The sequence below is a fragment of the Onychostruthus taczanowskii genome, unplaced genomic scaffold, assembly GCF_017590055.1.
Source record: "Onychostruthus taczanowskii isolate IOZ18803 unplaced genomic scaffold, ASM1759005v1 scaffold6, whole genome shotgun sequence".
Lineage (NCBI taxonomy): Eukaryota > Metazoa > Chordata > Aves > Passeriformes > Passeridae > Onychostruthus > Onychostruthus taczanowskii.
Window position 1 is genome coordinate 6,661,642 of NW_024503679.1, and position 12,232 is coordinate 6,673,873.

The following is a 12,232-nucleotide window of genomic DNA, read 5'->3' on the forward strand; positions in this document are numbered from 1 at the left end:
TGTGAAAAATACTAAGGAAAAGAGGGAGGGTGTTAAATGGTACTTTGCCAAAACCCTTGTTTTCCCAATACATTACTGTAATACACAAAGTTTTGCAAAACATCAGAATGAGGATCTACTAGAAAGTGTACTTTAAGCATTTAGTTGTGTATCTTGCATTCTATTTTATTTCTCCTGCCAGTCTTTGCTGAAGTGTGTTTGTCTTTATCCAGAAAAGAGGAGATGACTTTGAGACAGTGTCCTTCTGGCTGTCGAACACCTGCCGATTTTTGCACTGTTTGAAGCAGTACAGTGGAGAAGAGGTAAGCAGTGCTCTTATTCTGGTTTATCTTGCTCTCCAGTCAGCACTGCTCTTTAACAAATCTTGTACAAAAGATCTAGTCATAGTCTCTTAAAATGGCTAGACCTTTTGGAATGATGGTGACAGCATCAGTGGAAAGCACAGGGATGTAAGATTTGAACCAGCTTCCCTTTATTGTGGGCTGGGACCCAGCGTCTAGATGACATTGGGCTCCCAAAAGGGCCAGCTCAGATTGAGCAGGAGGATCTGGCAGCTACCATTATGGTTTTTAGCAATGATTCACTCCTCCCTATCAAAAGGGCCATATTAAGCCTTTTAGCCTTTAGTATGGCAGACCAGTTGATGTTTGGAGGCTGTGATATGCCAAATTCCTCTTTCAATTGGGCTTAATTGGGCTTTTGACCACAGCTGGCCTGGTGAAAATGCCCATGCTGGAGAGAGGAGGAACTCTTGCCTGCCAGAAAGCTGGTAGAGTTGTTCCTGTGTCACAGACCTGAAATTTTGAGTTAAGGAAGCAGATGCTGTGGACATGACACTTGAAAAGTAAATCCTAGCATTGGCCTCAATCAGACAAAGTTCCAAACTAAAATTTTGAGGGGCTGTGACTTAAGGTATTATTTGTCAGTTGCATGAAAGAAAATGCAAATACTGGATTTGTGTAATATTTTTGTGCTCTACTGAAGCATTAATTTCTGTTATTTTATGAATGCAGGGGTTTATGAAGCATAATACACCTCGTCAAAATGAACACTGCCTCACTAATTTTGATTTAGCTGAATACAGACAAGTACTGAGTGACTTGGCTATTCAGATCTACCAACAACTTGTCCGAGTGTTGGAAAATATTCTGCAACCAATGATTGGTAAGGCAAAGTTGAAATCCTTAAAATTCACAACACAGTACCAAAATTAAAATTGTGATGGTGGTAGTAGATGTATCATGTATTTCTTCCTAAACAGTAGAGTTTCATTACATCTCTGGTGTTCTGTTCAGAGATGACAAGGACTATTCTGGACAGGTTGGATTAGAGGAAAAATAAACTGTGACTGGTTCTTCTGGCAGTGCCAGAATAAATTGGTATACCTTATTCATGCTTGGCATAAATCAAGCATTTGCAGGAGGAAGCTGTCAGGACAATCTGATCTTTGTTACCCTGTCTGTTGGGAAATATCCCATGGAAAAATTAGACTTTAATTACATGAGAACTCTTAATTGAAATTAATGTGGAAAAAATGTTTTGTTGTTGTTATTGACAGCAGTGAGGAATTAAATCACAAGTAGTGGTTAAGCTAACATTCAGAGAGTTGTTTTTTTTTTTATTAAGAATACTTTTCATTTTCTGTTCAGACAGTACTCCCACAGAAATTTTCATGATGCTTTCCAATCACAACATTTAAAAGAATGGAGCAGCTCTCATTTTGCTGATTCTGCTGCTCATATGACTCTAGGAAGAAAAAAATACTTCCCTGAGCTAGATTCAGACTGTCCTTTTAAACACACGGGCTGGAATCTTTGTAAAAACCCCGTGAACTTAGATTTTGCCAAACATAGTGGGACACACCGTTTCTGTAAATCATGGTAAACTGTGGCTAGCAGAAGGCCCAGCCTGCTCTCCCTGCTTTGCTGTCTTGCCTGACATGCTTGTGTGTCAGCAGTTGTCAGCCATTGCAATAATGGTGCCAACCAAATGCAGTTTCAGGAATGCTGGAGCACGAGACCATCCAAGGCGTGTCAGGGGTGAAACCGACAGGGCTGCGGAAGAGAACGTCCAGCATTGCTGACGAGGGCACCTACACCTTGGACTCCATCATCCGGCAGCTGAACTCCTTCCACTCGGTGATGTGCCAGCACGGCATGGACCCAGAGCTGATCAAACAGGTGGTCAAGCAGATGTTCTACATCATTGGGGCCGTGACGCTCAACAACCTCCTCCTGCGCAAGGACATGTGCTCCTGGAGCAAAGGAATGCAGATAAGGTGGGACAGCTTGTTACAGTGCTCTGCAATGCGCTGCTGGAAATCTTACTGAACTCTTGACATTGCTGAATATCATTTTGATGGAGTTGCAGATACCTGGAATATTTATTTTTCCACATGCAAACTGGTGCAGATGGTGTTGAACTGATTTGGTGAAATTTGGTTAAAAACAGCTTAGTTGACTTTGGCCAAATCCTACCTGACATTCAAGGAAATATAGTAGAAGCAAACCAAAAAGTGTTTCATTATCAAGTGGGAATCATAACTGTAGGTGAAATGTTGGTAATTGCTTCCTCAGCTTTTAGAGAAGAGTAGCAAACATGCCTGCTGCTTTCTTTTGTATACTGGTGGTGCAGTGGATACCTCTTTGTCTACACTAGTTTTGCTGCATCCTGAGGTAAAGCCTGAATCATCTCCTGCATTTCACATCACTTGTTCAATGGATTTTACTGGCATATGTCAGGAAATTTAGCCAGGGCATTCCAGTCCCTCAGGTTACGTCCCAAACCCTCACTGTACTTTAACATGGGCAAAATCTCATTTGCCTTTCTTTTATCACATTCATGCAATTAATAGGAACAGAAACAAATGGGAAAGACTAGCTAGTGGAAATCTTTGTTTCTAACATTTTTCTTTCTAGTGCATAGTTTCTAACTGTTATGAATGTCAAAATCCCTGCCTTAACTGGAAGAAAACAGTGTGAAAACAAAATAATAAAGCACATAAGGACAAAGAAGCAGCACTGGGAAAGAGAAATTGCACATGCTTTCCATTTATCCATAATCAAGCATTAATGTTCTTGATGCTCTCACCTCTTTGTACAGATACAATGTGAGTCAACTGGAGGAATGGCTACGTGATAAAAATTTGATGAATAGTGGGGCTAAGGAAACCCTGGAACCCCTCATCCAGGCTGCACAGTTGTTGCAAGTAAAAAAGAAAACAGATGAAGATGCAGAAGCCATATGTTCAATGTGCAATGCACTGACCACTGCCCAGGTGAGCAAATCCCCACTGTCTGTCTGAGCAGCTCTCTGCTCTGTTGGTGTTGCTGTCTCTGCCAGCACTGCTGTCACACATGAATTGGAGGTTTCTTACTTGGTTTTGCTAAAACAGATTAAGTTGGAGGGGTGAAAAAAGGACCAGATTCTTTTGAGTCTGATGTTTGAGATAAGTTTTGAACAAATGAGAGGAAGCTCAGTAGATTGTGCAGGGTGCAGTGCTGTACACAGTCTCTCAGTTTTTGGAAATCCTTACAGAAAAGTCTTCATTCAAAGACATCTCTGTACTCCAGACAGCTCTGCCTAGGGTAGTAGGAGTTGGTCTTTCTGCCATCAGAGTTGGTATCCGGCCAAGTTGATGGACAATTCAGACAGAGCTGTTGTCTGTGAGTCTGCAAACAAGAGTGTGAGGTTACTGTACCCATCAGCCTCAAAGGCTGAACCAAGTGGGTCTCAGTAAACAGACTCCTATTTATGAAAGCTCAGATTTCGTACAGATACGTTGCACTTCTTTTTCAAACCATGCTACATTTGCATAGAGGTTGTACAGGAATGAATGGACCCAAGCATCTTTGATGCTTACTGAACAATTCTCACCAGGAAAAGGAAGAAATTTCTCTTTCTTTCACAGTTGTGGCAGCACTATCAGTTACATTAATAAAGCTGTTTTGATTTATTAATTCACGTTACTGGAAGGTCACTTAGCATTCTACTGAATGAGAAGTTAGAATTCCATGTGCTGTGTTTTGACTTTTAACAAAATGTTTTGGTTTTTTAATAAAGGGAATGGTAAAAAAACAAAGAGAATTTTTAATAGGTTTTTTCACCCATATTATTTTTTAAAGTCTTTCTTATGTAATTCTTTCCTTTGGTGGTATTAGCCCTGTTTTTAGAGAAATAGCTCACTCTCTTGAAAAACAGAGTTGTAAGACTACAGGAGGTCATGACTACAGGGTAAAAATTAGGGTGAGAAATACATCATGTTTTTGGGGGTGGGTAGGAAAACAGTCAGCTACTTCTCATGTGATTTTTCCAGCATTTGGTATTTTCATCACATATGTAGAAATTTTGGGTTTCTACGGCATGTGTTCTGAAGGAGGCAGTCATTTAACATAGCATTGGGCAGGGTGATGGAATTCTGCATTAATCAATAAAGCAGAAAAATAACAGATACTTGAAAATAACTTTCTTTTTTTAAATAGCTAATTTTAAAATTATTAGTACTCACAGATGCATCTGTTGATTGATCAGTAATGTGAACCTGAAAGTGATTGTTCTTTTTCACAGATTGTAAAAGTTCTGAATTTGTATACTCCAGTTAATGAGTTTGAAGAGAGAGTCTTGGTGTCATTTATACGTACAATACAGGTATGTCTATCTTTTCATCAAAAACCATTTGACTATTTTTAAGAAAATAGATTTTGACTATTTTTGACTATTTTTAAGCCTCTGATCAGCCAAAATTGTTTGCATCCTGAAATACATTGAGGAAAATTAGTTAAACTGTGCTTTTTAGCTATCATAGTTTAACAGCATTGAATAGGTGATGTCAGCCTTAAAATGTGAACAATCAGAAGTTCCTGCCTCCAGACTTACATGAAAGTGTTAGTTTCCCTGTCACTATGTATGAGGTTTTTAGGTGAGAGATTTTTGTGCTTATTCATCTTTGTGTATATAAGCTCACATAAGTTGTGTGTGACAACTTTTCAAGCACTAAGATTTAGATGTGCAAATTTACCCAGACCTGTGTCTGTATGTGAAGTTCTGTGCTTTGAAAACTGAGGCCTATTAAGAACCAAAGTTCTTAATTTGCCCCTTCTATTTTTGTATATATTGGTGAAAATGAAAACTTTTGAAAACTCCAAAGAGAAGCAGCCAGTAGAGCAAAATTAAAGAAACAAACATGAAATTTCGGATCTATTAGAAATTGAATTACAGTATAGCAAGATAAGGGAAATTGGGAAGGTAGAACTGAGATAAAGCTGTAATTCCACTTACTGAAAAGATGGTTGCCAGACACTGAGCAAAATCTTCCTTTTGCGGGAATCTAAGTATTCCCAGATTGCACTGTTGAGGGGGAGATGTGCAGAACTGAAGCAGATCAAAGTAACTGCAGTGTAAAGTCACAGTTGGTGTAAATGTGTCAGCTCAGGTTAGCACAGAGTGTGTTTGCACACGCGCGTCTGTGAGCACAGATCAGCTTTGTAAGGTGGCTCTTACCAGTCAGCTGGCTAAATGTCATCTCTTTCTTGTCTTTGCAGGTGCGTCTGCGAGACAGGAAGGACTCTCCTCAGTTGCTCATGGATGCCAAACACATCTTCCCTGTTACTTTCCCCTTTAATCCATCCTCTCTGGCTTTAGAAACCATTCAGATCCCAGCCAGCTTGGGCCTGGGCTTCATATCACGTGTGTGATCCCCAGGATGTGCCGTCAGTGTTAGATGGAGAACAGTTGCCTGATATCTGTACCTGTTAAAACATAGTGAGCCACTAACCCCACGTTTTCTGAACAAAAGCCTGTCTAAGCCCAGATGTGTAGTTAAGGTAGCTGGGAACTGCACAGCAGCACCACAGGCTGAATGCTCCTAGAAAGATGTGCATTTGTGCTCGGTCACTGCATTGATGAGGACGTGTCCAGAGTATGGAATTTGTACGTGTCCAGAGTATGGAAATCGGGCTTGGACAAAAATTGTGTCTTCAGCTGTCTAGAGACATTTTTAGATCTTTAGTAACATATTTAAATAGTGTAAATTAAAATCCATATGTAATCTTCTCATAGGTGGGGACCAATAGGGACAGTCACAGTCCTGGACATGGAAAACTTGAAAGTAAGGCATTTTGTAGAATACACAGTCACGTGGGAGCCTGTTACATTTAATTTGTAAAAACTGAATGGAAAAAACACAAACTGGCAATATATAAAGTTATTTCTTAAACCACTTCCTCATTTATGTCAGTTTGACATAAATTGTAGTGATAAGTCCTATAGCTCACTATATGCTCTAACTTAGGTGTTTATTTGTTAGAACTGTGGTTTACCAAGCAAACTAAATTGCTGCTGCACATTCTGTTGTTTTAAATGTATGACAGTATCATACTAAGCACTAAAAATAAGACACTTCATTTTTTTGTTGTCAACCTTATTTACGGTCTGTTGCAGTCTGTTATTTTAACTGGATTTTTGCACATTGTATCAAGTAACACCTGTAGAGGAAAATGGTAACTAAGCACAAGTAGCACACTGGAAATTACACATTTAGTTATTTTTAAAAGTAGTTAGCTAAAAATACAGAATCTTGAAACAAACCATCAGAAGTCAGTAATTATTTTAGTATTTATTTAGGTTACAGAGTCTGTCTAATGTTCTTTGTTTGTAGACCCCAGAGATGGCAATGTGTATTTTGAGTATAATCTCTTGGTTTTTTGCTACTTAAAAAAAAAAAATAACTACAGAGGAAAGTCTTCTTTCACACTGGAATATGAAAAGAAAAACTTTAATAGAAAATTTCTGCAGTAGCCCAAGGCTCTCATTCTTAGAAAGGTTGACTAACAAGAAAGTTAAGTAGGTTTTGACTATGATGCTGTCACTTGACTATGATTCATGCTGATTTAATGGTTGGAAATCAGAGTGCATAATGAGAAACTGAGTTATTTTGAATGCTGCACATTTTACTGGAAAGATTTTTCTGTCTCGCACATCTTGGATCTGCTATATAAAACTCACATTTCACAATGTGAGGCATAAGCCTGGCATAAGGTTCCAGTTCTGTGGTGGATGGCTCAAACATACATGTAAAAATAAAGCCACACACATTGCTCAGTTGCGTTGTGCAATATTTTTAATGTATTATAATAATCTGCATCTTAGTGTTAACATTAATTTATTTTACAATATTGATAAATAACCTAGAGGTACACTATTAGACTGTTTGGTGCTCCTCTGTTTGCCTGCAAATTCACAGAGAAAAGATTTGCTGTTAAGCAGACTGAAACATTTCAGTTTTGTTTTACTTGAAAGGCAGACGTGCTGGTTGTGTGGTTGCTAAAATTGGAAATAAAGACAACATAAACTTTATCATTTGAGGATGCTCCTATCATCTTGCCTTCAAATGGCCCATATTACATTTGATGGATCATGCCAGTACTTCCAAGAATTTGTACTGCATTGTAAAAAGGTTCTGAATGATCTTTGCTAAATGACGTAGGTTTTCCTCTGCACCTATACCAAACACTCCTTTTTAAACGTTGCTTGATTTCTGAAATTCTGGCTGCTGTGAAGTGGCTGCAAATAAGGTGTAAGGTCGTTTTCAGACTGTCAGGTACTGTACTTGTGAGAATGTAATGGCAAAGCCTTCGCATCCAGTAACAGGGTTAGGAAAGAAAACACAGGAGAACATGCTGACCTCCCAATTTTTTTTCTCCTATTGAAAAACAAACAATTGGCATTACAGTATGTTCATACTGTAGATCAGGAAATGTATCCACTACTTAAGCGTCAGTGTTTAAAATGTATGCCTAAATGTATTTTTGTTTATTTTTGAAGTTTGTTTACCTGTAAAAAGCCTTATTGTATCGTTTCCTTAAAAAAAGTAGTGTCTAGTAATTTATAGGTATCATCCTTAAACTCAGTGGTTTGACTGGTATTACTTTTGTATCACATTAAAAGTATATGCTGCTTGACATGTTTTAAAGGAAAATATTTTTGAGTTGGAATAATGTGTAGTTGGTAATTCATCTAACATTTTACATGGCAGTATTTTACATGCACTTTTCAGAAGTAAAATTTTAGTGTGAGTGTATAATATAACTTTCACCTTAGGACTAAAATCTCTTTAACCATGGAATATAATGCAGAATTATTTAAAGAACTTTTTTTTTTTCCTTTGAATCATTGTTATGCTCTTTTAATGTGGACATATCTTTTATATTTTAATTTATTATCTATTGAGATGATAGATTTTATCAGATGCTGGAAAAATACTTGTCAGTGACCCCTTAGAAATATATACAGTTATTCTACAGATTTTGCACAATAATTACCTCATTCAGTTTGGTGTATTTTTATTCCAGTGATCACTTTATTCTGATGTTTAGGACGCAGTCTTCTATCCAAATTTTGAAAAATGCTTTCTCACACTTCAAACTGGGATGGAATATGAAAGTGCTTAAGTCAGTTAACCGAGATGAATCTGTTACAGGAAAAAGTAGCATCAGCTTCATTGAAAGTGGATTGATATCCAGCAACATTTGTTCCCAACTTGGAAACACCAGCAATTGCAATTTGAAGGTCTATATGTAATTTGTGATTTAAACTGAACACATTTCAAATACCATACTAAAACTATGAGCAAACACTTGGGTTTTTTAAGATGCTGATACTTCATGCGATGAGTAAAAGCCTTTAAACATAGGTTTTCACTTGATGCCACTACAGTACATAGATGAAAAACAAAACATTGTCAGAATTACCTGAGCTCTGATCTGTTGTAGTGTCTGATGTTGTACTTAGTAAATGTATGCATCATAAAAACTGTAGCCTAATAGCTATCACTGGAAAATGTCCAAATAAAAGTACAACTGTACAGTTTGTTTCAGGGTTTTTTTGGTTGGTTGGTGGCTCATGAGCTGCGTGCTGGCATAGACCCCAGCTGGTCACAGGGTTCCCTCTGCCTCCATGGCAGGCTTGGTGTTGACTGCCAAGGGAGTTGGTTAAAATCTGAGGATGTGTAAATACACACCCAGATAGCAGCAGTGTGCCATAAACTGCTGTGCTTATGGGAGAATGCTTTGTTCAACATAACCCATTTCTGGTTAGGGTGTTTTGTTGTCTGATATTAACTGTTCCTGAAATAAAATTTGAGTAACTGCACTAAAGCATTCCCTTGTGTGCTATGGAAGCTCCTTGTGTCTGGTGGGTCTTGGCAGGTATCCACCTGCTAAAACACGGCACTGTGGTTATTCAAGTCTTCTTCCTCATAACTTATATTCAACTATAGCACCCGTTAGCACTTTAAACCTACTAAATGCACTCAGAGTTGTTAATTTTTATCTTATTCTGAGCTTGTCATAGAAATTCCTTTACAGCGCTTTGTAGGGCGGTGATTAATGTGTCTGTTGGTTCTCTCTGCTGGGTCAGGACTGCTCCCTGGGGACCCTCTGGCAGCCGCAGTGTCCGTCATTCCCGCTCCCTAAAGGTGTGTCCGAGGTGCCAGGACGGTGACTGGGAGCACGCCCAGCTCTGGACGGACAGAGCCGGGATCCCGCTGCCCGTGGAGGCTGCTCCGCCCGGCGCTGCCCGCTCTGCCGGGCCCTGCGCTCAGCGGGCCGGGCGGGGAGCGGCGAGCGGGGCAGGGCCGCTCCCCACGCCCCGGGGCGGGGGCCGGGCCGGGCCGCGGCACCTGCGGAGCCCTGTCCGCACAACCGCGGCTGTGCCCCGATGGCGCTGGCCGAGCTCTACACGCAGGTGAGCGGGGCTGGGGAAGGGCCCAGGGCAAGGGACCGTGTCGGCTCCGCCGGAGCGGGGCTGGGGCTGGTCCGAGGTCAAGGGACCGTGTGTGCTCCGCCGCAGCGGGGCTGGGGCTGGCGAAGGGCTGAGGGCAAGGGGCCGTGCGGCTCCGCTGGGACTGGCCCAGGGGAAGGGCCGTGTGGGCTCCGCAGGAGCGGGGCTGGGGAAGAGCCCAGGGGCCGTGAGGGCTCCGCCGGAGCGGGGCTGGGGCTGGGGCAGGGCCCATGGGAAGGGGCCGTGCGGGCGCCGCCGGAGCCCTTCGTGCCCGCGGGCGGGGGCACAGCGTGGAGCCGCCCTGCGGGACACCGCACACAGGGCACCGTGGGGAGACACTTCTCTTGGAGAAAAACACTCCTTTTGTGAGAGTCTCGGCCTCCGGGAGCAGGTCTCGCTGTTCTAGCCAGCGATTAGGCGATGTGAAGGTTTAACTGCCCTTCCCTGGGCACTCAGGCTCGGGGCGCCGCGCTTTCTGTTGGGCAAATATTGAATGTGTGCGGCAGAGCTTGGCCCTAAAGCAAAGATTCTTCCTCCTTAATGCGCCTGCTGAAACTTTTGCACAACTTTTCCCTCTTCTCCTCTAGTCACCGGAGTGTTGTGACGTATCGTTTGTTTGCTTAGCTTTAAATAGCAAACCAACAGGGATATGTGGGTGATTTGGTGAGCCTGTCCCTCATGTGTTGCAGCAGCAGCGGCTCCCATTGAGCCGGGAGCTGCAGGGCTGGTGGGTCCTGCTGCTGCCGCCGCGCTCGGAGCCGCTGGGAGAAGGAGCGCGGTTTTCCCAGGAATGTTGGACAGGTGAAAGGGGGAAGGAGTGCGGGTGTAACCTGACACGGAAATGAGCAAACTCCCGTCTGTTTACCTGCGAGGCAGGGTTTGGAGACAGCCAACTCTCTAGGCTGGGTGCATTTGCCAATGGAGGCTCCTGCAACTCCAGGGGCCTTTCCTGAAGAATCTGTGCTTTTATCACATTCTCCTCCCTCCCTTGCTCGTCCTTGACCTAGCGCAGTTCATTTTCTTGCATGGGAACACACTGTGTGCCCCTGAGGCTGTTTGGTGGTGATATTCTAACTCACAAAGAACAACAGCAAACAAAAAATTCAATTTAGCAAGCACTTTTTGTAAGCCAGGAGGAGATCAGCATAGTGTAGGAATGATACAAATAACAATTTTTAGTTGGATAAACATGGAAAACTCAAATGTAAAGCTAATTTAGCCATGTCTTTCATGTGGCCATTACATAGAAACTTGTGGAGCTGGGCTTTTGTACCCTTGGTCAGATAGATGAAAACATTACCATTGCAGTTGTTTGGGGTTGTTTAGAAAATGTCTTTGTGATTTTGGATATTGTGTGAAAACTGCCATCATGCTGAAAGCATCAGCAAGGAGGTGTCATGGAAGCAGCTGAGGTTTCCATGGTTGTTCACCCCCTGATGAGCACCAGGTTGGTGTGTGGCTCACTAGAAGGGTCAATGTCTTTCCTTAGAGATACTGAAAACTCAGCTGGAGAAGTCCCTGAGCAGCACAGGCTAACTCACAGGACGTTCTTGTGCAAGTCCCTCCTGCCCTACATTGTTTGGTGGTGATTCTTGGGGTTAGAATTAAGGCAGCTACAGCTGTGCAGTGCAGCTTGCAGGGAGCTCTGTAGGCACCCACCTGCAGGCTCAGTGGGGTTCTTGGGGCAGAGCCTCTCATGTTCTGAGGATCTTGGAGCTTCCAAGGCTCCTTCCAAACTGGAGAGGAAAAAAGTTGTTTGTGCCAAAACCAACAGTTGCAGCACCAAGAGTAAAGGGAATACAAGTCCCCAAGGGATCTGTGGGTCTGCTCACACTCCGTGAAATGGTGACTAATGTTAATTTTTCAAGTAAGCAGCTGCAGCAGTTCTCACAGGTTTATTTAAACAGCTTGTTTCAACTGACCATGAATATAGCTAGGGTGAAGGAATTAAGGGAAAGGTTTTGGCTATCAAAATAGAAAGATGCTGGAAGAGTACACATTACAGTTTATTGTGTGAGTAGGGACAACGATGTCATTTTGTCATACCCTGTCAGGATGAGAAGGACACACTCCACATCAGTAAAGTAATTCCCTGCTAACTGAGGTTTCCAGCTTTGTTATATCCTTTTAAGGACTGTTGCTTCCCATAGCTTCTCAGGCAGAGAATTTAAAGAAGTTGCTTTTGCTTCTGCATTTTAACTTCATCATAGGAGAACTAAATGGTTCAAACAGCATAACTTACATTCAAATATTTTTTTCAAATATCTATGCTGCAGTAGGTTACAGATACCTTGCTGGGATGGAACTAATGTATGCCAGTAAAGAAACCAGCCAGTTTATTTGAAGTCTTTGAAGTTTGTCCTAGAGCAGGGAAAGATGTTTGGACGTTGCACTTCAGTCCCATTAAAAGAAGGGGAACTGTGCAGTCTTTCTTAGGTATGACAATGTGCCTATG

The 12,232-nt window shown here is 41.9% G+C and overlaps 2 protein-coding genes across 2 annotated transcripts in view; both read left to right on the plus strand.

Moving 5' to 3' along the window:
- MYO5A (myosin VA) overlaps positions 1-7,352 on the plus strand; it is a 97,512-nt gene extending 90,160 nt beyond the window's left edge. Inside the window, exons 37-42 of the mRNA XM_041418782.1 lie at positions 213-302; positions 1,014-1,164; positions 1,996-2,278; positions 3,103-3,277; positions 4,567-4,647; positions 5,541-7,352. Of these exons, the coding sequence (XP_041274716.1) occupies positions 213-302; positions 1,014-1,164; positions 1,996-2,278; positions 3,103-3,277; positions 4,567-4,647; positions 5,541-5,693 (933 nt within the window). The 3' untranslated portion in view covers positions 5,694-7,352. The remainder of the gene's footprint in view (positions 1-212; positions 303-1,013; positions 1,165-1,995; positions 2,279-3,102; positions 3,278-4,566; positions 4,648-5,540) is intronic.
- A 2,362-nt stretch (positions 7,353-9,714) lies between these two features.
- The window catches only part of MYO5C (myosin VC), a 33,950-nt gene continuing 31,432 nt past the window's right edge, over positions 9,715-12,232 (plus strand). The window contains exon 1 of the mRNA XM_041418528.1: positions 9,715-9,741. Coding sequence (XP_041274462.1) covers positions 9,715-9,741 — 27 coding nt within the window. The remainder of the gene's footprint in view (positions 9,742-12,232) is intronic.